At 46.2% G+C, this 26,247-nt stretch overlaps 9 protein-coding genes across 9 annotated transcripts; 8 read left to right on the top strand and 1 right to left on the bottom strand.

Moving 5' to 3' along the window:
- Positions 1 to 1,037: 1,037 nt before the first annotated feature.
- J7337_003491 (uncharacterized protein) lies at positions 1,038 to 3,429 on the top strand (the record flags this gene model as incomplete). The annotated part of the gene is made up of 7 exons (XM_044821207.1): positions 1,038 to 1,181; positions 1,247 to 1,605; positions 1,669 to 2,071; positions 2,128 to 2,304; positions 2,354 to 2,584; positions 2,640 to 2,870; positions 3,208 to 3,429. 7 exons carry the CDS (start codon positions 1,038 to 1,040, stop codon positions 3,427 to 3,429), a joined length of 1,767 nt encoding a protein of 588 aa, XP_044682540.1.
- A 331-nt stretch (positions 3,430 to 3,760) lies between these two features.
- Positions 3,761 to 4,702, bottom strand: J7337_003490 (uncharacterized protein; the record flags this gene model as incomplete). Its single annotated transcript, XM_044821206.1, has 1 exon — positions 3,761 to 4,702. One exon carries the CDS (start codon positions 4,700 to 4,702, stop codon positions 3,761 to 3,763), a length of 942 nt encoding a protein of 313 aa, XP_044682539.1.
- Positions 4,703 to 6,229: 1,527 nt separating this feature from the next.
- J7337_003489 (uncharacterized protein) lies at positions 6,230 to 7,496 on the top strand (the record flags this gene model as incomplete). The annotated part of the gene is made up of 3 exons (XM_044821205.1): positions 6,230 to 6,347; positions 6,516 to 6,880; positions 7,212 to 7,496. 3 exons carry the CDS (start codon positions 6,230 to 6,232, stop codon positions 7,494 to 7,496), a joined length of 768 nt encoding a protein of 255 aa, XP_044682538.1.
- Positions 7,497 to 9,914: 2,418 nt separating this feature from the next.
- J7337_003488 (uncharacterized protein) lies at positions 9,915 to 10,343 on the top strand (the record flags this gene model as incomplete). Its single annotated transcript, XM_044821204.1, has 2 exons — positions 9,915 to 9,973; positions 10,025 to 10,343. 2 exons carry the CDS (start codon positions 9,915 to 9,917, stop codon positions 10,341 to 10,343), a joined length of 378 nt encoding a protein of 125 aa, XP_044682537.1.
- A 953-nt stretch (positions 10,344 to 11,296) lies between these two features.
- J7337_003487 (uncharacterized protein) lies at positions 11,297 to 12,610 on the top strand (the record flags this gene model as incomplete). Its single annotated transcript, XM_044821203.1, has 1 exon — positions 11,297 to 12,610. One exon carries the CDS (start codon positions 11,297 to 11,299, stop codon positions 12,608 to 12,610), a length of 1,314 nt encoding a protein of 437 aa, XP_044682536.1.
- Positions 12,611 to 13,977: 1,367 nt separating this feature from the next.
- J7337_003486 (uncharacterized protein) lies at positions 13,978 to 15,248 on the top strand (the record flags this gene model as incomplete). The annotated part of the gene is made up of 3 exons (XM_044821202.1): positions 13,978 to 14,301; positions 14,366 to 14,755; positions 14,829 to 15,248. The coding sequence occupies 3 exons, from the start codon at positions 13,978 to 13,980 to the stop codon at positions 15,246 to 15,248; spliced, it is 1,134 nt and encodes a 377-aa protein (XP_044682535.1).
- A 2,712-nt stretch (positions 15,249 to 17,960) lies between these two features.
- Positions 17,961 to 18,720, top strand: J7337_003485 (uncharacterized protein; the record flags this gene model as incomplete). Its single annotated transcript, XM_044821201.1, has 4 exons — positions 17,961 to 18,053; positions 18,185 to 18,302; positions 18,356 to 18,525; positions 18,565 to 18,720. 4 exons carry the CDS (start codon positions 17,961 to 17,963, stop codon positions 18,718 to 18,720), a joined length of 537 nt encoding a protein of 178 aa, XP_044682534.1.
- A 3,289-nt stretch (positions 18,721 to 22,009) lies between these two features.
- Positions 22,010 to 23,107, top strand: J7337_003484 (uncharacterized protein; the record flags this gene model as incomplete). Its single annotated transcript, XM_044821200.1, has 4 exons — positions 22,010 to 22,077; positions 22,170 to 22,444; positions 22,488 to 22,601; positions 22,671 to 23,107. 4 exons carry the CDS (start codon positions 22,010 to 22,012, stop codon positions 23,105 to 23,107), a joined length of 894 nt encoding a protein of 297 aa, XP_044682533.1.
- A 2,219-nt stretch (positions 23,108 to 25,326) lies between these two features.
- J7337_003483 (uncharacterized protein) lies at positions 25,327 to 26,136 on the top strand (the record flags this gene model as incomplete). Its single annotated transcript, XM_044821199.1, has 1 exon — positions 25,327 to 26,136. The coding sequence occupies one exon, from the start codon at positions 25,327 to 25,329 to the stop codon at positions 26,134 to 26,136; it is 810 nt and encodes a 269-aa protein (XP_044682532.1).
- Between the last annotated feature and the right edge of the window lie 111 nt (positions 26,137 to 26,247).

The following is a 26,247-nucleotide window of genomic DNA, read 5'->3' as shown; positions in this document are numbered from 1 at the left end:
CTCTTACTGTTTCTCCTCTTGATATGGGGCAAAAATGGATAATACAAGTCCAGCTGACCATGACTCTTGTGGCGGAAGTCTTTACACTAATTGAGCCAGATTATTTGATTTACTCTTATTTAGTTCAATAATGTCTCTGCATTTTGTCATATAGGCGCTAAGCTGTCCAATCCCGTCTAAGAATTATCAGCCCATTCGTCAACGGTTACCATGGATTCTTGCCCAATTAGAATCAGCGCAACCTCCCCGCAGTCCGAGCCCATGCTAAGACTTACATCCTGCAATGCATATTCAGCCAGCCATATAATGTGGATACCAACACGCTTTTACAGGGAGGCTTGACAAGTCGCCTTTCCAGTCTTAGTGCCGACTTGTTCATTCAGTATTCAGCCAGCCTCATGCGAGCGAAAGGTATGTAGGAAACACAAGATTGTCTTGGAATTCGCTTTTCATCGATCGAAGATTAGAATTCGTCTAAGTTCCTGTCGTTGGAGAACCTTAGCTTGGCCTAGAGCGTCACTGGAGTTGCAGAGGCTGGCTGAACATAGACGACTCCGCTTTGGAAGCGGATGCCTGGAGGTAAGTGATGAGTCGTGTCAGCCGTGGTGATAGAGATGGTACTTGAGGAGGGGATGGCTTATTGGCACTGGCCCTTAACCAGGTATAAGTTCCTGACCTTTCCTGACTCACGAGGAAAAACAAACCAACAAACCAGACTTTCGTCAGCCTCAACAACCTCTAAAATACTGCGCAAACAGTCCTCAAAAAATGTCTTTTGAGCAAGCACTAAATGTAAGTTGCTAGAGATGAGACTTAACGTCACATTATCTCATTATTCACCAGGTCGTCGTGCGGCGACAGAGTTCTCGTCAGCTCGATCCCGATATCACCGACAAGATAATTGACGAGTGAAGAGCTCGGCGATTTTGTCGGTCAGCTGGGAAGATCTAATCCTCACCGCACCAGTGGCTCTCAGCTGCTTAGGTGCTTGCTTCGTCGCAAGCTCTTCCGATAAGGCTGAGACCACTAAAGTGGCCATGGTAGCTGGAGCTACTGTTCAACGACCAGAGTACCTCAGTATGAACCTCAATAAGTGTGCTAATCTAGGCCTCAATGCCTTCTTCCAGGCAGAAAGAGGTATTTTGAAGATGAGACAGCTCTCTGTCATGGCTCAAAACAGGGTAAGAGCCCCAATTTCATATGTTAAAGCTTTGAGTATTGTGTGGTCAGCTAATACCAATGCAAGCTTTCCGACGTCGTTTATTGTCTTGCCGAGCCGGTCGTTGCTCAGAAATGTCTCAGGGCGTATATGAGCGATATCAAGGAATCCGCAGAGGAATGTTACATCACGTCCAAGGAGATTGATGACGATTTCACTGCTTGGCTCAGGTTTGCACAGGAGCTAAACACAGCTTGGGCTGAGCAAAGGTCTACCGTCGCCGACAAGTCTGTCGCAAGTGAGTTGAAGAAGGCGACTGAAGAGTGCTGTCTCACGCAGACAGAGGAGGCCGTCAAAGTTGCTAAGAAGATCGCTGAAGACTTGGGCAAGACACTTGACGGAGCCACTGTTACTTACACTAAGACATCCGATAATTTTCCAACTGGGTACGTATGAAACTTTTTCTCTGCTTTGTCTGAGCTTCAACCATTCTGACGTTAGAGTCGTAGATGGGAGATCATTGGGCAACAAGTGGTTTCGGGGCTCTCCGAGTGCCTTACCACTGCCCTAAACCAAGCTATTCCAGCCCTTGTGGATAGTCTTGACCCAATCACCAAAGCTAAGGCTGCTCTCGGAGGAGGGCAGACCACGCAACCACCAGCTGTTGAGGCTCGCGACCCTGCATACGCTCAGCTGGCCCGAGATCCATACCTGTTCGACGCGCTGAACGGAATTCTGCGCAGCACTGGCGGAGTAGACTGGAAGAGCACTGAAGTGACGAAAGAACAGCCGAAGACCGTCATCGGTTTCATCTCCAGCATGCTCGGCGATTCGCTGACAAGCTTCTCCAAGTTGGCCAGCGACCAGGCGGCTAGTATTCAATATGAGCAGATTTTGGCTGACGCGGTAAAGGTGAGTTCGGTTATCCTCTTTTAATCGAAGTATGATAAGGTTTTAACATGTTCCAGATCGCACAGGAAATCTTGTATGAGTCCAAGAAGGCTAGTTCGAGTCTCAGTTATCAGAAACCAGGCAAGGATGACCCTATGGTCAAGAAGTGGCAGGAAGTCTTTGAGGCTCTGTACTCCGACACTTATGCTTTGAAAACCAAGGGTCGGCAGCTCCCAGGAAACTCTGCCAACCCGGTAAGTAAATGAGCCATTTTCCCGTTGAAATATCTCCTAACAAGCAAAGTCACCTTTATATCCATCTGAGGCGGATCGAACGGCGCAAATCAGTGCCAAGACACAACAAGCCCAGCTTTTAGTCGATAGCGCGACTAAACAACTGACCACAGCGTCCGAGACTCTGAAGGTCACCACCGAGGCTTACAAGGAGGCTTCGAAACAGCTCCTCGAGCAACAGACAGTCCTGGCCAGTATCAAGGCGGAACTTACCAAGTTGACAAAGGAAAACATGGCATTGGTGAGCAAGCTTACAGTAGAGGGTGGCGTTAACTTGGGCTAATCACGAATTATAGGAAGAGATCAAGACCGTACTGGTGCAGTGCATCAAACTGATCATCAATCTGAAGTCACAGATCACAAACTTGGTCCGCTTCTTCAGTGCCATCGCCACGACCATTGATGTTTTCGTGAATAAGACTGTAGCCAAATTTTTAAAGACCGTCAGCATCGCTGTCTCCTCCGATTCTGTCGCGCTTGAAAAGGGGACAGTCGGAAACTACTCTCTTCTTGATACTGAGCGAAGCGTAAGCCAGATCCTCTCCGTCTTCACTTATTTTTAAGAGTTTACAACTAATGTTACTTAGATGATTTACCAAGGTGTCTTGGCCATTTCTGCCTACTTCAGTCTTTTCGCCGATGTAGGAACCATTTGGAGAGACGTGTCTCCAGATCACATTTTCCCAGGCATCTCCCTTGTTGAACGAATCAGTTCAAGGACTGACGAGCCTGGCGAGATGAGAAGAATTTCAAGATTCTGGACGATTGGTCAGACAATGCACAGCTGAGAATCCGTGAGACTTGCAAAGCCGTAGGTATTACACCAGCAATGATGTTTCATCTCTAACGACTTATACAATTTAGAAACGAGAGGAGATTCTCAACGGAATGTACGAGCGCAACAATGATGTTTCTTCCACTATCAAGCAGCTACCTGCAGGCACGGTTCCAAGCCAGATCCAGTCTGTCATTGAAAAGACTGCTAAAGAGTTTGAGGAAGCCACGAAGCAGCAAATCGTGACTGCTGCCCAATACAAGCCCATCAACCGGCCCTCGCTGATAAGTCTGCGTACGGAGAGCCTCTAGATACTTATCACTATATTAACAATCCATTAGTTAGGCAAGGACTAGACTGTATGATGTGCGCAAGCAGGAGGCCTTGCTGTATAAGTAGCATATAACAGAGACGGTCTCGATTATAACATGGAGGAAAAGAAGTTATATTAAACGAGAGAAAGACTTCATTATACTACTGCACTTCTATAGGCTTATGGCCAGCATATATCTATGCAGATGCTGCCTCAGGTGCAGACTCGCAAACATAACTATAGAGAATACCCCCTGCTGTGTACTTCAACCGGTCCGCGTTGGATACCCTTTATGCTAAAAGGTTAACCGTATCCTACCGGGCGCAGTGTCAGTCCTCTGCGTTATAACTGTCAATCTCATTCTCAGTCCATTTCCACAGCCTATCTGCCAACTCCTCATCCGTGGTCCACCTACTGCCACGACCTGTAACTCCGATAGTTTCATAATACTCTCCAGCCTTGACACCTTTGCCCGTGGCTGCCCATAGCTGGGTTAGCACCCCAGTAGCTACGTCGACACCCATAACTGCCCTCGCAACAGTAAAGGCGGTTCTCAACAGAAGGCTCTTACTGGCTGATTCGTGGCCCAAGTTCGTCTTTACCAAACCGGGGTGAACAGAGACGGCCTTGATTTGAGGATACCGTTTACTGAGCTCCCGAGCATAAAGAATGTTGGCCACTTTGCTCTGTCCATATCGAGCACGGGTTGTGATGTCCTTGGCTTCCGTTCTCAGTGTATCCCACAGAATTCCTTTATCTGGCGCCATATTATGGGCTTCGGAAGAAAGAACAACGACGCGGACGTCGGAGTTTGGCCGGGCGGCTGTGTTGAGAAGAGTAGGCAGCAATAGTTTGGTAAGTAAAGCATGCCCCATATGGTTGGTACCAAACTGGATCTCATATCCATCATCGGTTAGTCCAGCAGGAGTGATCATAATGCCAGCGTTCAGCATTAGAATGTCGAGGCGCGATGATTGCTTTCGGAAGTTATTGGCAGCTTCGGAGATGCTTGCAAAGGATCCCAGGTCCATAAGGAGGAACTTGATAGACGCTGAGTTGGGTACCTGCCTCTGGATGTCTTCGATGGCTGTGCGTGCTCTCTCGGCATTACGGGCTCCCATCCAGATCTCAGCAGGCTCATGCTTTGCTAGCTGCAAGATTGATTCTTTGCCGAGTCCATTACTGCCTCCCGTGACCAAGATCACCTTGCCTGTCAATGCAGGGATATCTGCATCGGGACTAAAGTTGATGCTGGCGCTCCCCTCAAACATATTTCCGCGGTGTCAGCTAAGGTGTTGTGAATAACAAGGGAAAACGATGGTTCTGGTTCAACCAGCCAATAGGGAGATATAATGTAATATAAGAGGAATGAGCTGCTGTTGTTGTATTGGACTTAGAGTGGTGTTTTGTGTACACAAGTAGATGCGCCCGATATATAATAGTATGATCCGGTGGTGCTTGGCAGGAGAGGAGAATGCTGGGAACTAGACTTATATATTCCTTTCCGAGACTTTCGGCTCTGCCGAGGTGAATATACCATGAAGAATAACCTGTCTAATTATATATATTAGCTCCCTAAAGTTTGTCCTCAAGAATCAGGCCTTGCAGTCCCTCTACTACGGTCTTAGCGGCATTAAGACATCAATATAGTGTTATACTAATTAAGCTTTATATTTAAAACCTTTATAACTTATTTAGTATAGAAGCTTTATTTAACTAAAAACCTAATCTTAATTATAACTAAATCTTTAATAAATAAGCTTTTTTACTTAATACTATTAGCCTATCTAACTTTTCTTACCTAGCTTATAACTCTTTAATTAATATAATTATTACTTATTACTTAACTTATTATTAAAAAAAATAAAAAAAGTATATATTTTTCTATAAGTCTACTATATAATATACTTAAGCCTAGTTTTAGTTTACTTTATTAATTATTACTATCTTATTATTTAATAATACCTTTAGGTTATATTAAAAAATCCTTTTTTAATAACTTTAACTCTTATAGCTATTTTTATAAGTATTATAAGTAAAGTAAATAAAGCTTATAAAGATAATATCTTTAATATTACTTTTTAAGATATTTTTAAAAAGTCTTTTATAGCTATCTTTATTACTAATTTTTAGTTATAGCTTTTAAAGTAAGTTTATAATATTATATAATATAAAATATATTAAAAAGTAAAAAAGTAGCTAAAGCTATTTATTAATTACTTATTATATAAATATAGTTATAATAAAAATTATTTTAAAAGTATTATTTTAAGTTAATAAACTTACTTTTAATAAGTAGCTTACTTTATATATATTTTATATACTTTAACTTAATTATCTTTATAAATAAGTAATAAGTAGTTATTTATTTATATACTTTTAAAGTTAGTTATTAAATTATTTAGCTTTTTAATTAAAAGTAAGACCTTAAGTAATTATAAAGGTAAGTATATTACCTATATATACTTATTAGTATCCTTTACCTTTATAGCCTAAGGGCTAAAGCCTCTTTTAAAACCCGAACCTTACTGTAGTACTAGTTAAGCTTAATTGAGAATATTGTGGAGATTTGGCGACTTTTTATACTTTATCGGGGCGTTAGTTAGCCCGGCGGGAAGCTTGGAGACCCCGAGCCAATAGGAAATTATCTAGCCTGGTTTATTGTATTGATTCACAGTCACTGAGAAAGAGATATAAGTTCTACTTCAGCCTGACGATTGTCATTGCGTTACGTGTCAGTTTACAGATCGCCATTCACTACATGTTACCCTCTATTCCGTGTCTTTCTTATCTGGACAATGGCGCTTCCGAAGATAACGAGAAGATGGGTACTCCCGTCACTTGATGGCCCGTCATCCTTGAAGCTTGAATCGATTGAACTTGTTCCTCCTGGACCTAACCAGATTGTCGTCAAGAGTGAGTCTAATCCCTTTTGGGAGGATACATTGGAACTTGATCTTATTCCTTTCTAGTGGTTGCTTGGAGTCTGAATTATCGTGATCTCGCACTCTCGCAAGTATAACATTTGACTTTATTCTTCAAGATCCTTAACAAATACTGAGAATTGCTAGGGTCTGAATCCAGTACCGTTGCCGCTGCCTTACGTCCCACTCTCGGATGGTGCTGGAGTGGTCGCTGCTGTTGGCGAGCGAGTCAAGAATCTGCGGCCAGGAGATAAAGTGTTTTCAGTTTTCAAGCCTGCGTGGCGTTCCGGTCGTCAGAGGCGAGAGTTTGGGGTTTCGAACCTCGCAGGCTCCGACGTACAAGGCATCCTTTCAGAGTACGTCATGCTTGATGAAGAATACTGGACCCCCGTGCCTAGGAACTTGACTTTTGTCGAAGCAAGTACACTCACTGTTGCGGGGGTCACCGCATGGAATGCTCTGTATGGACTGTCTGATCATCAGCTCCGACCAGGCCAATCAGTTCTAACTGAGGGCACGGGCGGCGTTAGCATTTTCAGCCTGCAGGTTAAGAGCCCCCAAATCCCCATCTAGCTATCTATGCTGACGGAAGTCTGTTTCTAGTTTGCAAAAGCAGGAGGAGCAAAGGTTATAGCCACTACATCTTCGAGGAGAAAGGCCGAGGTGCTGTCAGCTCTAGGTGCTGACCATATTATTAATTACAAGGAGGTGACCGACTGGGCTGACGCTGTCAAGAGTGCGACCCCTGGAAACAAAGGGGTAGATTTCGTTGTAGAAGTAGTTGGCGGCAACACGATGACTCAGGTGTGTTCCCTCGCTGTTCTGTATTGACTATTCGAGGCTAATGCGGAGTCAGGCAATGAAGACTGTCAAGTCAGATGGACTTGTGACTATTGTGGGCTTCATCGCTGGGCTGGCGGAGCAGCAACCTTCGATTGTTGATATGTTTTTCAGCATGGCCACGTTCCGGTCTGTCCACTGCGGGAGCCTGGAGCATTACTCACAGATGATTGCGGCTATTGAGCAGCATGATATTAAGCCACATGTTGATCGTATTTTCGGGTTTGAAGACGTGCCTGCTGCATATAAATATATGAGTGAGCAGAACTTTATCGGAAAGATCTGTATCTCAGTAGAATGAGATATGACATATATCAGGAAAGCTTTTTGGGGTAGAAGCTACTTAAGTTATGAATTTCTGCATTAAAATTCCACTAATTGTCACTCAAATTCGGCTCGACTTAATACTTACCATCCTGTTTCCTATACTGCCTCTCCTTGCCCTCAGTTAGACTTCGCCTATTCCCCTCTCTATAATAATTCAAATAGCTAATTGAATTCACTCTAGACTAATACATCTCACACTGAGTTCCAGTGATAATCTTGGAAATGCAGTATTGAGCCTAGCTACCTGCTATGTGATGTAACTTGCAATAGCCTCAATAAGGGAAGCTAGCAACGTTTCCAGGCCAATAGCCTGTTAATGCTCATTCAAGGGATCTATTCCTCAGTAAACACAAGCCCCGCGAACCCATATAATAAGGTTATCTAAATTGGCACCCCTGTACTGAACCCTGGTAGCCAGAAGCATCAGCCTTACCACTATGGCCCCAAAAGACAACATGGCAAGCAACAGCATGCAATGGAAGATTGATGCAGTTGAAAACGAGTAAATAATGAGAAGGTCAAGAATCTTAACCATGAACCAGAAAACCAGTTGCAGAACGCATATATAACTCTAAAGCAGCCTGCAGAGCGTGAGTTCAATGCGAAGCAAGAGAAGGCCCTCACTGCGAAACCAAGTTTGAGAACGGCGCATACTAGGTTCTCTCTGCAGGAATAAGCTTTGAGCCACAAGTCTCCACTGCAAATAACACTTGTACAAACGTGAGTACTGCCTAAATTTCCTTTCTGGGAGCAGCCAGTTTGCGCACATTGATCAAGGCACGTATGACGCCTTTAGACACGGACACCCAGTGACTGGAAGGTTAGTTAACTAGAAAAAGCCCTCCGGACATGATCACCGGTGTCGAAAGTAGCACGGAAGGAGAAATTTCAGTTGTCAAGAGCAAGCCACGGACTGACATCAGAGGTTGAGGCAGCGTGAGGACTGTGATTGCATTCACCACGATCTCTCAGACAAGCCATCTCAAACATTATCCATCTGTATGGAAGCTGACTTATTTTCCTGCGGAGTCAAGGCGGGCGAAAGGAGTGCCAGTCAGCACACGAAAGTGAAGGGGGCATTGAACAGATCTTGCCAGGCTCCTTGGATCAACGGAGGGGTCACTGAGGTCCTACCTGAGTTACCATGGGGAGATAGACCATCAGCTGGGGGTCTCAATGATGCCCCCGTCCAGGATTCCACGCAATCCTGTAAGTGGGACCGGAAGCGTTTTAAGCTGGGTAATTAGTATGTCTGTAATTGAATGGATTTCCTAAGCTGTGAAGGTCACGTATCTGTTAGCAGAACTAAGCACTGAATTATGGATGTCTGTACTATTGACAACTTGTTCTAACAATATTTATCCGTAATAGCTGCCCAATTGCTCCAGCAACTGAGAAGGACACGATGGCTGTCTAAGAGCTGAATATAGAGCTTCCTCATTCAATAATCACCGTTTCAACTTCGACTGCCTCTAGAGAAGCAACTCCTCCCCGTTTCAGAATAGATCTACGATCCTGTCTGCCTCGGTGAGTCACTGAAGTCCAACTAGACATAGATAGACAAGGTTGACACGAGATTACAGGGGTAACGACTCAGACTATCATTCTGATTGGCTCGTAAAGGTTGCTTCCGAGAGTGGCTACCCTTGAGCCACTGAAGCTAAGATATTTCCAGGTCAATTAAGCGAGGACTGAGGCAGTCCGACGATCTCTTCTCTTGCCTTATGCACTCCCCGTATCATTAATCCATGTCCATGAACAGAAGTAGCATTTTGTCTTTTCGCAAGACCTCAACGGCTGTCCCATGTCGCAGCCAGAGCATAGAAGATTCTCGGGTTTTACTATTATCCCGATTGACACTTCCGAGTTTTCGGTCTGAGATGGCTGAAACAGCTACTGATAGGTCCATCAGCACGCTAGGTCTAGATGGTCTAGGGTGAGATCGTCCAAAGGTGCAGGTAGGTGAAGAATATTACAATCATTTGCACAACACAAGAGGTCAACGCTTCTTCAGATTCATAAGTAGAATTTCGCGTGGCGAATCTCAAAAGCTTATATTGAACTCATTGACTATATAATGTGTAAATGCTTCCAAAGATATCATGTATGTGCAAGTCTCCAGTCAATTCTCATCATCCAAGCTATTCATCCCATAAACCTGCCTCCAAAGTTTGCATCGATTGACGCAACAATGCTTCGGCTTCCCCCCTTTGATAAATTGCCTCTCGCCGCATGGAAGAATCGTAAGTTACAGTCTCTACGAATGAGTTACGACTTTCACTAATGGTTCATATTACGTGATGAGTGGCAGAACAAACCAGCAGACTTCGAAGACCAGCTCTCGAAAGCCACGGGCATTGATTGGAAAATTAACATTGACCCTCTTGCTGTGATGCCTTACGGTGCTGAAAGCGCTTGGGCCCGTGAGAGCCCGGGCTCCATGATTGCAAAGTAATACAACACTCGCATCCTATATCAAGATACACAAGCTCATAAAGTTAGCTATGTCGAGGAGGCCATCAAGGAACTCGAGAGAAATCCCAAGTACCACGATGAGACCAACAAGCTGGTCTCACCTCATGTCCTCGCTATGGACATTGATGAGGAAGAAACATTTGATGCCTGCGGAGCCAAGTTCACAAGTGACGGGAAGCTTGCTATTGTCTTCGGTGCCGACAGACTGGGTTCCAACACTGGCGATGCCTATTGGCATAAGAACCTGGAGAAGGGCATCAGCTTGGCTCCTAACATAGATGCGCTGAGCTTTTACGCTCGTAAAGGTATTCGTGAAGAGTACGAGCCCGATATTGCCGACATATAGTCTGATCTGGAGGGCATCATCAAAAAGGATATTACCCTGGTCCCCAACTTCGAGGAGACCTACAAGAAAGTGAAGGAGACCAAGGACGGCACTGACTTTGACCAGTACCTTGGTGCATTTATACTCAACTACTTCCGTGGCCTGGTTGGTACGTTGAAGCGGCGCAGGTTTGACAGCGATGATATGCTGCAAGAGGCGCTGACTGAGGCTTTGGAGAAAGGAGAAGTGCATTTTCGTATCCTTGATAAAGTTGAGGGCAGTAGTGGAGAGGCAGCTATTGAAGATGGTATTCTCTACTTGTAGGTGAGTTGACTTTGTCCTTCAACATCATGACTGGACGCTAATGGTTTGCAGACATCCCCTGACAAGTGGGGATCAAACATTGACGACATCTCCAACAACATCATGGACCTACTTTAAAAAGTTGAGAATAAAGGTTTCTGGTTACCTGTCTGAGATCTCGCGATGAATATCAGTCCAGGCATTAGGATCAGGTAGATGCGGTGGCGGATCAGCCTCATATTCAATGACGAGATGTTCTAATCGATCGATAAAGATATGGACTCGATCGGAAAATCCGGGCCAATTGTGACACTGTGATTGCGTATTAATGGATGCTATTCAAGAATTTTCTATCTGCTTGTTTAATGAAATACCACTAGTTGTGAACTATTGCTGAGACTATTGGCGTTGGTCCCGGCCTGGTGGCTTTAAAGCGGCTAGTTGTGGGTACCCCCTGATGTTAGTCTACTTGACCGTTGAACTTGCCTCTAGTCTTGTGAAGATGGCGATTCATCTCATTTCGGATTTTCCGGAGTTGCTAATCGACGATTGAAACATCGAACTGTAAGTCTGTATCTATAAGATTGTCTCAGTTCAGCTGATGTTGTCTCACCTCAGCACGACGAATTACTCAGGTCTCAAACAAGTGTAACATATCAACAAGTTACTCCATGCATCTTTCCTCTCTTTTCTCTACAGCTCTGCTGTTTTCGACCGCTATCGCGGCGCCACAGCCTGATTACTCTACAACCAGCGCTGCCAATCATGGCAAGGTTGCCAAGTATCAGAAGCAGTGTCCCTTCAGCATTCCTCATGTCAAGCCCCATAACCAGCGATATGAGCACACGATTAACTTCCCCAAGGGATGTGAAAATGGGAAGTTCATCAATTGGAAGACATACAAGGCCAATGGCGTCAACCTAGGTGCTTGGCTTGCAAAAGAAAAGACTCACGATCCCATCTGGTGGAACTCCCTTGGTATCAAGGCCGCTGCTACAATCGACGAATGGGGTTTATGCCAGGCTCTTGGAAAACAATGCGGTCCAATCTTGGAGAAGCGATATACGTCTTTCCTGAATATTTCTACCATTGATACACTTGCCAAGGTCGGGGTCAACACGCTTCGCATCACTACCACTTATGCCGCTTGGGTCAAGGTCCCTGGTTCCGCTTTCTACCACGGCAAGCAGCAGGAACATCTTCGCAGGATCACCCAGTATGCCATTGAGCGATACAACATGCATATCATCATCGGCCTCCACTCCCTGCCCGGCGGTATCAACAACCTCGACATTGGCGAGGCCTTTGGGCATGACGGCTGGTTCTACAACTCTACCAACCTGGCTTGGAGCTTCAAGGCTGTTGACAAAGTTCTCGACTTTATTAAAACCAGCGGGCACAAGAACGCCTTCACGATCGCGCCTCTCAACGAAGCCAGCGACAACTTGGCTGGCTTTGGTTCAGCAGCTGGTCTATCCGACAAGGCGGCCAACTGGATTCTGACCTACATGAACGGTGTTTTCCAGCGCGTCGAAGCCGTTGACAAGCGTATACCAGTCATGCTGCAAGACAACTTCAAGGGTGCCGCCTTCTGGTCACCACTGTTCGACAAGAAGCGCAAGCTTGTCATCGACTCGCATGTCTACTACTTTGCCGCATCGGGTACCTACTCACAGTATGTCGCACCTGCTGTGTGCGGGCAAGCGAAGTACCTCGCGGAGGAGACCAAATTTCCTGTGTTTGTTGGTGAGTGGTCGTTGCAGACTATGTACAACAACACATTGTCCGTACCTAGCCGAAAGACGATCTTTGATACTCAGCGCTATGCTTGGCAGAAGTACGTCGCAGGTGGTGCTTTTTGGACAGCCGTGTCTTACTCCAATACGCCCGTGGATGGAAAAGGTGTCCAGAGGGATTACTGGAGTTATGTTGACTTGATCAGGGCTGGTGTTATCACTAAAGCCACAACTAAGAGCTATTGCTAAAGGGTTCCAGTATCAATTGGTCAGAATCCTGGTTCTTTACTTACCTCTACATTTCCTGTAACTACTTTATCTTATCTTGTATATGTGTATTGTCTTTTCTTCTGATGTCAGCTGGGGCTAAATATTTATTCATATTGATTCTGTTACTGTAATCTGGCAGAGATTCTCATCTGGCAGATAGAGAGCGAATAGCAGTCAAAGAAGCCAATGAAGTCTTCATTCGTGTTCTTACAGTCTCTGGGTCCATCCCCAGTTGACCTGGCCTGACATACTTATGTCGGTGCGTTCTCATTTCTTTGTACGGTACTCCCCAAGCGCTAGCTCACCTATTGTCCGCCTTTGTCTATTGGTGTCCTTTACCTTTGTGGCCTGGAGGCTGAAGCCTCTTTTGAAACCCCAACCTTGCCGCAGTCCGCCTTTGTCAGACAGGGCGTTTTCTAGCGGTGACCCTTCGGCCAGTTCGTTATTTGCGACTCAAGATTGAGTACGGAGATACGACGGTTCGTAGACTGTTTCGTCTAAATTGATTGCTCGGTAATGAACGGGGATAAAGACTGTGAGGATCGCCTTGGTTCAAAATTACGTGATGTGGAAAAGGGTTACATGGCGTAATCTGCATGTTATCAGCCGTCCAGTGGTGGAAATATTAGTCCAATGTCTTATGACCACGGGAAGTGGGATTTATCGGACATGTGTGCCGTCGCAACTGGCACCAGAGACTTATCCGATAGTCCATCTCGGACTTGGGCTCAAGAGTTGAGCATGTGTAAAACGAGTCAGACTTGAAATGCAGTTAATTACTGCTGGTATTCGCACTAAAACATGGACATATAGTCAGCTGAAGACAAGACTGGCTTCGCCAAATAGTAAACAGACTATTGAACTTTAGATAAAGCTGTATTTAAGTCTAGATGCACTCACTGTCTCTTAGTCTCTTTGACAGATTAAGTGGTCCCTGACTGGCTCGGAGATGTCTAACTATTTATGCACCAATAACCGAATGCACTAACTCGACGACTCCAGTCTAACATTGTAAGCATGTCACTTAGCTCACTCCTTTACAATCTGCTTTGGAGAATCTAACGGATAGAATCGTTCGAGAATGGAAATGCGGAGCTGGCATCTTCCGATCTAGCCTTGCTTGAGATATCATGCCGAAGCTAGCAGTGAAGGGTCTGAACCACGATTATGGAACTATCTACATGCCAACGGCTTTAGTGGTTTTAGTCCGGTAGTGGTTGTAAGCCACATGCCGTGATCCGCTATCCATGTCAGGTAGTTTATATAAAAGCTACTCAGTTTCCAGAGCAATGTAAAGGTTTGGCCACCATCTCTCAACCAGTTCATTGCTTTATTCATATCACACGATGAGACTTGAAATCCTTTTCGCACCCGCATTTGCGGCTTTTGTTCGTGCTGCTGGCGTCACTGGCGCCGCTGAAGGCTTTGCCAAAGGTGTCACAGGCGGTGGCTCTGCTGCTACTGTTACCCCTACGACAACTGCCCAGCTTGTGTCTTATCTTGGCGACTCCTCCGCCCGAGTCATCATTTTGGACCGGACCTTTGACTTCACCGGAACTGAAGGCACCACCAGCGCGACTGGCTGCGCTCCCTATGGCACGGCTTCAGCCTGTCAGCTTGCCATCAACAAGGACGATTGGTGCACCAATTACCAGCCCAACGCACCCAAGGTTAGTTCCAAGCTATTTTTGTGGCGAGGCTAGAACGTCTTCTAACCTCTCAATCTTTTAACAGGTCAGCGTTAAGTACGACAATGCTGCATTGAACCCCATTCTTGTTGGGTCGAACAAGAGTCTCGTCGGTGTAGGAAGCAATGGCATCATCAAGGGCAAGGGCCTCTACATTGCAAAGGGTGCCAAGAATGTCATTATCCAGAACATTCACATCACCAACCTTAACCCTCAGTACGTCTGGGGTGGCGATGCTATCGCCCTTGATAACACAGATCTTGTTTGGATTGACCATGTTACTACATCGCTTATTGGCCGGCAACACATTGTTCTTGGCACCAACCCAAGCAATCGAGTGACTATCTCGAACCACAAGCTCGACGGTACTACGTCCTGGTCAGCCACATGCAACGGCTACCACTACTGGGGCTTTTACTTTACAGGCTCTGCTGATGTACGTCCGCCCTCGGGTCCTTTTTAACAAGGTGCTCCTCTTCACCTGTTTGGCGACTTGCTAACTTGGATAGACCGTTACTTTCAAGAACAACTACATTTACAAGACATCCGGTCGTGCCCCCAAGGTCGGCGGAAACACCCTCCTCCACGCCGTAAACAACTACTGGTACGACAACGTCGGACACGCCTTCGAAATCGGTGCTGGCGGTCAGGTCGTCGCTGAAGGCAACATCTTCCAGAATGTTGCCACACCACTCGAGGCCTCGAGCTTTGCTGGTAAGCTCTTCGCGAGCCCCAGCACCTCCTCCAACGCTGTCTGCTCATCCTACCTCGGCCATGTATGCCAAGTCAACGGCTTTGGAAGCTCTGGTACCCTCTCAGGTAGCACCACCGATTTCTTGGTCAACTTCAGTGGCAAGAATGTTGCTTCTGCAGCTGCTTACTCTAGCATTACTGGTCTCTCGTCCAGCGCTGGCTTTGGCACCATCTAGACGTCTGACAGGCTGGGGAGGTGGAAGACTCAAATCGATGATTTCATGAATGAGAGAAATGGTTCTTACGTACATAGTTCTTAGGTAAATAGCAGTTGGCTGTCGTTGTTTGTGGTTATTGATTGAGTGCTATCAGCCAGTAAGGGACAATAGAGCATGTGTTATTTTGACCCTGAAACAATCAGGCAGTCTGTCCACTGTACAGATGCAGACTTCTTACATTCCTCACTACGATGTCAAGAATAATAAAACAATCCTATCCTCAGTTAAAGTCTTACAACCCAGATATCGCAACTGTTGCCATAATCGCCATTGTTAACAGGAGCGTAACATAACTGCGCTGACTTGTCCTGTTCGCTGCGTTCTCTTTAGCATCATATCCTCCACTAGTTTTAGTGAAATCCACTTCCTGATGAATAAGTGCCACAGCTGGAATCCTTTCAACAACATGGCGGTCTGCAGACAATGCTCTCGTCGGCATATCTCGCGTGAATGTTGCTAGAGGAATAGGTTCAGTATAGATGTAATAAGGACGGCCACTTTTCGTGCTTGTCAAGGGTACCACGGATGTCGGTATGAGGAATCCGCAGATCTCTGTATATCCATATGAGGACGCTGGGCCAACCACTGAGTAGCAGTTGCCATTAAAGTCGAGGGTGTACTCGCTGCGTTAATTAGCGAACTGTCAGCCACAGAGACATTGAGAAACCTACCTTGGGCAACAAACAACCAGTGTCTCTGATGGTTCCAAGACTTGATTCCACACACTTGTCGGATCTGTAGGAAATGGCCGACCTGGCTCCCACCGCTCTGGCACGGGCTCTGATTCTGTCTTGGTGAGAGCCCCGGTTATCTGTGCAGTGCCTCCAGTTCCTTTCACGTATTTTCCAACGGTCGTCCAGTTGGCCGGGCAATACAAACCCGGCGAATAATAATGGTAAAAACCAATATCGAGAGTCTTGGCATATGTTGCTGTGATAAGGTGATCGTATTTATCTCCAGATGGTATGCATTTACCATACAGCTGCATTGTACAAGTAGGCCAAGCCCAAAGATATTCAGGCTGTTCACTGACGTCTCGGTAAGGAAAGTAAAGATGATCTGTAGCAGTGGCACATGATGTGGGTGCCGTATAGGTTGTTGTTAGCGGCCCAAAGTTGGTTATGCTGGCCTGAGATATGTAGGTCGCGGTAGGCATCTTGTTGGCAGGCTTAAAAGGTTTTTGATTGAAGTAGCTCTCTGGCTAGTAAGCGAAGCAAAGTTATGTATTTTTCTCATCGGCATTGGATGCTCAACACGGGAGGAATGGTCATTTAAGTATTGGATCTCCAAACTACACCAGAACGTGGAATGCAATGTGGCACATTACCTGTTCTACTCTGCTTGATGTGGCCAATAATTTATGTCTTTGGGGGCCAAAACACAGCTCGACATCAAATAATGGCTGCTACCTGCTGGATCTGGCCTAGGTTGGTGTGGCACAGTTGAAGGATATCAAGCTGCGCCGCTAAAATCAGGTTTTAAAGCCGGGAATGTCATTCATGTGATCTGATTATTCACTCCTGCTGTATTTGAATAGAGATTAAGCTTAAAGAGCTGGCAGTGATTGGGTCAGTGGCTGATGTAGTTTAACAAATCAATGCTCTTGATCTTTTCTAAGCAGTGTCTCTCCCGGCTTAGTTATTACAGAAAAGCCGCTCATGTTGTCTCTATGCCTACTTAATGTTTCATTTAAGCTAAGTAACTCAAGGACTTTCAAGCTGCCATCTGCCATCTCCTCCTTCCTATCATTTAATCTGATCAATGTACTACAAAAGATTAAATGATGTAGGGTAATGAAAGCCTGAGTCGGGTGAGTGCGTTGTTTAGCAGAGACAATACTAAAGGTATGTTTAAAATTCACTGTCAGGCCACCAAGACATATGAGGTAAGATCAGAAGCTGCTAATGCCTGACAAACTATTTCGTACATACTCGCCTTGTAATGATCTGGGAGTTACATCTGGTGTAATCAAGGCACAGTAAATAAGAGAGTACGGTTACTTGACCAAGCTCCAGTATCCAATGTCGAGGTATTTTAAAAGAGTTTTGACGGGAGTTTCCTCCTGAGCCCATGACCATGATGGCCCATATGCCAATATCAGAAATCATGATTTGAGTAAGTGCTACTGAAGTAATAAAGCTAATGTGCGTGCGGTTAGTATAAATCTCAGAAATGGCTCCACCAATGTCAATAATCCTCAAGGGGCGGAAGTCTTCAACATTCTGACCATTGTAGTACGTTGTTCGCAACCAACAGGGCGTGCATGCTGAAACAGAGCGTCCTTGTCCGTTATTGATTACCCATATGCGACAGAGGCCATTTCTATTCAATGCCAGCCATCTCGGAATATTGGGGAGTTTGTTCGTATTATAGAATGAGGACGAATCGCTGTTGTTTCTATCCGCGCACCGAGATGTTCTAGTTCGCCTATTCTGGTCCACTCTGAAACATCAAGTCATGGTTGTCTAGTTTGTTTCGGATATTATCTCCACCAACCATTGAATGTGCATTGATCAACGAACTCACCGTCGATCTTCGGGCATTTGTCCGCCAATTACAACAAATGTTTGTTTACTACATTGCATGTCTTGGATTTGGATATAAAGATGTCGAAATGCCAAGAAAGCTAGTCATCAATTGATCTAGTGAGTCAAACAACAAACTCTCGAAATGCCTTCTTCCAACCAGATCCTCTCCGTCCTCGCGGCCATCGCTGTCGCCACAACCAACGCCGCTATGGGCCTTGCTTTCAGCACTGGCCCCGTTAGCTCGAGGCCACTTCTACTCTTGTCCTTCCCGATGTTCCCCAGGGCTCTACCGGTGTTGCCTCTCTTTGGGTTGGAATGGGCACCGACAAGGGTGACTTGATCCAGTCTATTGCAGACAACTGGTAGTCTGACGAGTGGAGCATCTTTGCTTACACTCTCACCAAGACTGGAGATAAATCTCAGCTGCCTGTCCAAGATGAGCACCAGGCTCCTGCCAAGACGGGTGATCGTGTCACCATGCACTGTAAGAAACAGTTGACTCGAAGTCAGAATGGCTGAACTGACTGCATGTAACAGACAAGTATGATGCTTCCACTCAGGAGTACGTTCAATACGTCTCCATCAACGGAAAGCAGGTCTCTACCCTCTCAACCTCCAAGGGCCACGAAGCCATGGGATTCGGCAGCTCTGTTGAGTGCGGCGCCTCAGACTGCGGAACTATTGCTGCTCACCGTAAGTCGTGCATAGTAACTCAAATATGACTACATACTAACTACATGTCAAAGTGGGTTGACACTAAGATCATCCTTAATACTGCCGACCCCAACTACATTCAGACCTTCGGAAAGGGCGAGGGTGTTACTGGTGGAGAGATGACAACTAGTGATGGTGGCCAGACCTGGGTTATCAGCAATGTCAATATCCCATCCTTCACATTCTGAGTATCTTAATATATCCGACTTCTGAGAAAAAGCGATGTAATTGGCGAGTGGCTGTTATGTAAGTATGCATGGCTTTTTCTTCCACGGGAACAATTGGTTGGGCCATTTCATGCTTCATCAGCCGCACAAGGCTGGCGCTTACGCAACTCGAACCAAGTAAAGAAACCACTCAGCTTGTTTGACAGGCCTCGAAATAGTCCACGATAAAATTCAAACCTTTCATAAACCCAATTGTCAGATATCTCATCATGGTACGGCCACTTGCAGAAGAGATACTCTGTTGCTGACATGTTTCATGAGCAGCCGCTCCGACAGCTGTACCCGGACCCAAAAGCGGGTGACAACGATGCCCCTCGTCAGAGCATAGAGTAAGTAAACAACTGGTCCGTATCAGCTAAATTAATCCTGTAAGCATTATTTCCGACCATGGCTTTGGTCCTCCCGCGAAAGGTGAGGCGAAACACGCTTTCGACACGTGGAGAACTCCATCAGGCCAGAAGGGACGTTCATGGCTGCAGCAAGATCTTCCAGACCATATTCCTGATTCTCGAATCTTTTTTTATCAGTACAACACGACTGCGGCATATGGTCGAAGCCTCGATGGCTTTCGCAGCAAGGCGGATAACCTGCTTGAAGCTATGAGTATTGAGAGAAGAGATTGCCCTGGGAGACCAATCTTGCTACTTGGTCATAATACTGGGGGTCTGTTGATTAATCAAGCCCTGATTAATGCCCATAGAAACCCAGGCTACAATGCCATCAAAGACGATACCACAGGCATAGTCTTTTTCGGAACACCGCATGAACTCATTACTCAGAAACTTGGTGAGATAGTCACGGCCATCGCAACAGAAATAGGGCATGAGACCGAAGGTGACCTACTCAGGTCGTTGCAGGCCGGAAGCACCTTTTCTGAGCTCGAATCATGGAAGCATCAGGTGCTCCAGTATAACACTGTCTCATTTTGGGGGTCGTCCGATAACGTACGTTGCCTGAGCGCGATTTCACAGCATATGCTTACGCCCTCCTGTTCCAGATAGTATCTCGCAATAACGTTAGTCTTGGATTGCCTGGTGACCTTGTGAAGATTGTCGAACTAGACGCCAGCCACAGAGGACTCTGCAGGTTTGGCAACTCCGATAGGGTTGAAGATCGTGGTTGTGAATCTCAAGCGCCTCTACGAGTTAGCGATTGAGAAGCCCTAGTCCCAATATGATGCGTACCCAGATACGTCCGGTGTTGAGACTCCCCCCACTTCAGAAGATTATGGCCAGGACGAACATCATGACGTATTGGAGGAGATCCAACGTGTCGCATTGAGCACAACCTGTGAGATTGAGTATGTCTTGGAACTTGATATTGCGATTAAACTTTGGTTGAGTAATGATTTTAGTCAGCCGATTATGACACCGAGTCAAGAGAGTCGACTACAAGATGACGAACCAATTGTTCAAGACTCTCTCAAGACGACTTGCTACCACTCTACAATCAAAGGCGCACCAGCTTTTACAGGAACGGCCTTACAAGACTGCCACATCGCGGGAAACCAGGCAATACCGTTAGAGGCTCAAGACAAGCTATATTCAAGAATGCCCTTCAATTTCCTCATTCTGTAAGTTAGACTCCCCGTGTCCCCGTTTTTACGCCTACTGACGGCCTGTCCTGAAAGACAAGAGCCTGTGCTACAAAGTATCCGGTATCTCAATTACCAAAAGCCCACCAATGTGCAAGAAGCAGTGCTTTCTGCCCTTATGCTGCTTCCTCGCCGTAATGTAATCACTAGTTACCCTCCTGGAACCGGCAGAACTACAGCTCTAGCAATCGCTCTCCTATCACGCATATTCCCTTTTTCAACCACTGAGCCCCAGGTATTGGTAATAGTGCCGACCCCGTTACTGGTACACCAGATGGAGAAGTCAATCAAAGAGATGCGTAGATTCTGCGAGGAACTTGTTATAGAGACTATCACTCCGAGCAGACCAATCGCAAAGGTTAAGGCAAATGTAATCATTGCTACACCTGGTAGTCTTTTGGACTGCATTCGCCGGAAGCTGGTCGAAATATCTCTGGTGAGGTTTCTTCTTATGGACGACGTCGATTATCTTGTGGATTCTCACGGATTAAGTGACCGATGTATTTGAGTCGCCAGAAGGTTACCGGAAACCGCCCCAATTTCTATTCCTTTCGGATCTATCGACGCAAGCCTCGCTGTTTTCTAAATACGATGCTGCCGCCCAATACTTGTGAGAAGCATGAGTTGAGGTCGGCCAAGCTTCATGCCTACAAGGTCGTCTACCTGTTCTTCAGATGTAGTGGGGAGCAAGAGAAGGTTGGCATTATTTGCAAGCTTCCTGGTGTCGTGACTATAAGTACACTGATCGTATTTGCCGAGGTAAGTAATACAGTTCAGCTTCTCACGATCTACAAGTGGCTCATCCTCCAGTAGAGCAGCCCTGATGCGAAGCCTGTACATCATGTACTCGCAAATCAAGGCTACGCAGTAGCAAATTTGTTCGATGCAGCTGACAGTGTGGAGCTGGAAGAGATATTGGACAAGTTCAAGACTGGGCAGGCAAAAGTTCTTATTACACAAGACTGCAAGACCCGTGCCTGGATCTTCCCTCCAGCTCCATGGTCATCAACTATAATATCCCGGATGCCGACGCCTGTCCGTCCCTTCGGCAGGTCAGTCGCACAGGTAAAGCAGGCCGTTGTGGTTTCGCAGTGAACTTGGTAAGCGACGAGAAGGAGATGGACGATCTTCAGTCGGTCGCGACATCTGAATGCTTCGATCTCCGTAGCCTCCAACGCACGACTGGGAGGCAGTTGAGAATTCCTCGAGAGGCTGCGCTACATCTCAGCGATTCTGATGATCTACAATTTCTGCATTTCAGTCAATGGACTTAGCCATATCTGCTATAGTTTAAGATAGTAGTTACCTACATATTGTAAAGAATCATGTTTAAAACACAGAGTGGATTGTTCAGACATAAATTCACAGCTCTAGCGCGACCCATTTTCGTACTGGCCTATTAACGCTGTGTGACCAGCTAAAATTACTGAGCTATTGATTCACTTGTGCATCTGTGATTGGCTGTATCGGAAATTTGCTGCCATTGGAGAACCGCCAAGTGACTGCACAGCCTCACGTGAATCAAGTTTTGCTGACGCGCGAGGCCTCACAAATTCTGCTTATCTACTCCATAGATTCTCTCCAAAACTCTTAAAAGCCCAGGTCTCTTGGCAATTCTTCACTCTCGCCTGCAAGTGCCTAACCAATTCCGGAGTTATGGGCGGCTCGGACGAAGAGAAGGAGAAGGAGAAAGAGCGCAAGAGGGATATAGTGGGAGACTTTCTGTATGCGTCATTTATTCGTCAGCAGCGCCTCAATCTGCTCCGCGATCCTTCCCGCTAGACCCTAGTTCGACTGCTGACGTTTTGTCTTATAGGAAAAAGAACTTGAATAAAGGTGAAATAGCTTTGAAGCATGCAGTGGGTCTCGGGAGTCAGCCAAATGTCGTCCCTGTTACTGAGCCCGTCGTCGACGGACCACGTCGGCCTGTTGAGGTTGGATGGCATCCTGTCGGCGGATTTGCCGGAAAGTGGTTTGCGGAAGAGACGGGATTGGGGAAGATGATCACGGAGAAGATCAACAAGTATCCTGATCCGACGCAGCATTGGGCTGTTCTCGTTGGCGACTATGCTCATCAGCTATGGATGGCGAGTCTGAGCAGCAGTCACTTGGGATGGCATCGAGACTAATGCAGAACAGGATGAGAACTTTGATGTGATCTACACGAATGCAAAGATCGAACGCGACGAGTGGCGGACATTCCCAGTCGGAGAGACGCGCTTCAATGATGATGCATTAAGGCGAGCTGGTGAGTATAAGCCTCTTCTTTGACTTCACCCAGCTCTTGGGGCATGACATACTGACACTACGACAATAGGCGAATCGGTGATCCAGAGTATTAGAGAGAGACAACCCACTTACAACCTCATAACCAACAATTGCCAGACCTACGTCCTCCAGCTCCTCGACGCCATCAAGGTAGGCGTGAATAAAGAGTTCGGCACTACCCTGGCTGTCTACGAGAGAGTCTTTGGACCAGGCAAGATCAAGGATCTCTTTGAAGGCGAAGAGAAGCCAGAAGATCAGCAACAGCACCAAATTGAACAAGGAGGAGAACCTGGAGCCGAGCCAGGAACGCAGCAGCCAATGCATCCAGGCAGATCGGATACAGTCAACCTGGCACAAGATGTCATGAACCAGAATACCAACCAATTAGACACCGAAAGGGAAATGGAGAGACATGAGGATGAGAAGGAAGACAAGGAGAAGAAGAAGAAGGGATTCTTCTCGCGGTTCAAGCGAAGTAATAGTTAGTTTTAGATATACCTTAAGCGAGTGAATAAGGATTGACGGGTTTTGGAAGATGATCATCACAGCATTTTCTCTTATTGTGAGGGGATATATAGAGATTCAGTGGCAGATTCTAGTTATGGCTGTTAAACATTCCACAATTTCCATTACTCAGAAACAACCCTGAATCCGCTGCAGTGGTTTGCCCGTTCACGCTGATGACAGCCTGGCCGGTATAATCGCCAAAGGCGCAAGTAGCATGAGTCGATATTATAAGTAGACATTGCCGCCCGGCCTGGTTGCTTCCATTGAACTCCGACATAGCGCAAAGTGGTAGCGCAGCACACGCATTACAGCAAGCCAGCGGAGTAGTAGCAGAACCACTGAAAGCTTGGTAGTATCCCTGAGAAAAGGGCACCGTCGCTGATTGAATACCGAAACCGAGATCACTGCCGGCTATGTTGTTCGGAACGCTATTGGAGTCGGTGTTGACACATTGGGCATAGACAGTCGCCGTGTAAGTCGGAACGACGACTGTGTTGGTAGAGGTGCTCCAGGTCCTGCGACTGTTAGAACCGGCGAATTAAGATTATGCCCTGTTCAAGACAACTTACGTGGTTGTGGATGTAGTGATAGATGTTGATGGAATTGTACTGGTAGTCCACGAAGTTGACAAGGCATCAGGGGTACTGAGCCAAGAGGTTGAAGTCAACGTTTTGGTAGTTGGTATCGTTGTTGTTATCGGGTCTCGCGTGACGAATTGAACCTTAGTAGCCGTATGAATGACTGTTGAGCGTACCCAGGATGTCACAGTAGTAAGACAATTCACTTGTTTGGGGTACGTTTTGGGCGACGTCTTTGGCGCTCGCTTGCTCTTTAATGCTAAAGGAGAAGCAGCACCTCGGAGAGCATGGCGTTTTTTCTTCTTGGCGGCGCTGTTAGGCAGGCTTGAAAAGATAGGGGTGAAGGCAGATGGAGTCGAAATTGTCGTTGCGCCAGGCATGGTCAAAGTTGAGGTTGAATCAGTCGACGTTGACGATGTGATGACAGATGTTGAAGTTGAAGTAGTGACACTAGTGGTGACAGTTGTGCTTATAACGACATCCTTAATTTGAATCATTAGTAAAGACCCTATAGACTAAACCAAGTAATTCAACGTAAGAGGGCACTTGTACTTACTGTTGACTGAGGAATACTAGTTGTAGTGGTAGTAGTCTTAAAGAAGGGTTTGAAGGAAGTCTTTTTTGGAGGAAGAACAACTATAACACTAGTACAGGATTAGACAAGTAAATACTCCAAGGCTTGGAATTACTTACGGCGTTCTGTTGACAATGACCTTTAATTTGCCTGTAACTGTACGGGTCTGGGTAACAGTTGGGACTGCTTTACCAAGTGAAGCTGTTGCAACTATTGTAACACAGCTCTCTTGGCCATTTGCGTAGCATCCTCGCAAGAGGCCAAGAACAGCGAGGTAAAGTATAGCACTTATTGACCACATAGTTATTGACTTAACGATGCCATTTCTTAACAGGGGAGGCCTGTTTCTCTTATAGATTATATCCTTTAGAAGTCCAAGTAAATATTTATACTTACCTGCTGTTCATAGCTAGCTTTAACTATAAAAGTGCTTCTGGAAATCATAGTTTAAATAACATACCAGCAACTCAAACTGCTCCCACTTGATCTTATCTAGCGGGCTTTAGTCTCATAAATCCATCTTATGCAGACCTTATATCAGCGTATAACTAGCAGGAAAGGTCGTTTAGTTGGCTCCGCTACGTTTTAATAGGAATGCAAGGCAGTAGTTCAGAGCCTGGACTGCATGCCACTTTACCCGCTGTCGGAAAGAGCCTAGTTTCTCAACGCTTGTACAATAGTGTCAAATTGAAAAGTGCATCCGGCTGCTGCAAAGGAATAAAATTGCCATGTTTAATTGGGGGCAGGGCATCTAGAACAGTCGATCGGAAGCGTTATGCGACTCAAGTTACCGATGGTTCGGTTAATTCAAAATCGGTTAACCCGTTCAGATAGTAAGGACAGGAATGGTCGGTTTCTCAATCATCTCTCGGGGCAGGTTGTTCCGTGCCCAAATTGGAAACGTAAAGGCTAATACCAATTGAGAAAGGCGTTGAACGTCTTGCTTTTGATAAGACAGATAAACCCGCTTTATACTTTCTTTTATATTACTTAGGGAAGTGGTCAAGATTAGATATTACCACCTGTCTCAAACTCCAATCGCAGCTATGAACGCCCAGTCATACCAATTACCCTCAGAACTTGCTGCCCAAGTGGCATCCCTTCCTCCACCACCGCATCTCCTCCTCTTTGGAGACTCCATCACCCAGGGCGCCTTCTCACTCCACAGCGAGCTAGCGAGGCGGTATGTTCGACGGATCGATGTACTCAACCGGGGTTTCGGTGGGTACAATACAAACTCAGCTTTGACACTGCTGCCGTCATTCTTCCCACCTGCGGCACCTTCGAGAACTGTTCCTCGCGTCGCTGCTATGACGGTTCATTTTGGCGCAAATGACTCTTGTAGCCCTGGTGAGCCTCAGCATTGCGACCTCGACACCTTCAAAACAAACGTCAGGCGTATTCTGAACTGGGAGGGTGTGAAGCTTCACAAGACCAAAGTACTGCTTGTGACACCGTCTCCAGTGGAAGAGTATCGACTGCCACACGATGGTCAGGGCAGGGCAGACCGAGTGGCGATGTATGCAGACGCGATTCGGGATATTGGAAAGCAGGAAAACGTACCGGTCGTTGACCTTTGGACTGCAATGATGCGCACTGCTAATTGGCAAGATACTGCGGTTGAGGGAATCTTGCCTGGGTCTTCAAGGACAGTCCCCAGTATGGAGCTTGGGCGACTTTTCTACGATGGTCTTCACCTGAACGAGGAAGGGTATCGGATCTATATGGAAGAGCTTTTGCGTGTTCTTGAAGCGGAAGTTCCCGAATGTCGGATACAAGGCACCGACGAGTGGTACCCCGAGTGGATTAGGTTTCACCCCCCGTCATCACTAAGTGTAGATGAAGACGAAGCCTGATTTGCTTTAAAGAGGCGGCGAGGCAATAAGGCATAAGCAGAAAAAAGACAGCAGGGATATTACGTCAAAGGTGTTATCAACTCGAAATAACACTCTTGGCGAATCAGTTCA

This window comes from Fusarium musae, chromosome 3 (genome assembly GCF_019915245.1).
Source record: "Fusarium musae strain F31 chromosome 3, whole genome shotgun sequence".
Classification (NCBI taxonomy): Eukaryota; Fungi; Ascomycota; class Sordariomycetes; order Hypocreales; family Nectriaceae; genus Fusarium; species Fusarium musae.
This window is presented reverse-complemented; position numbering and strand designations above follow the sequence as displayed.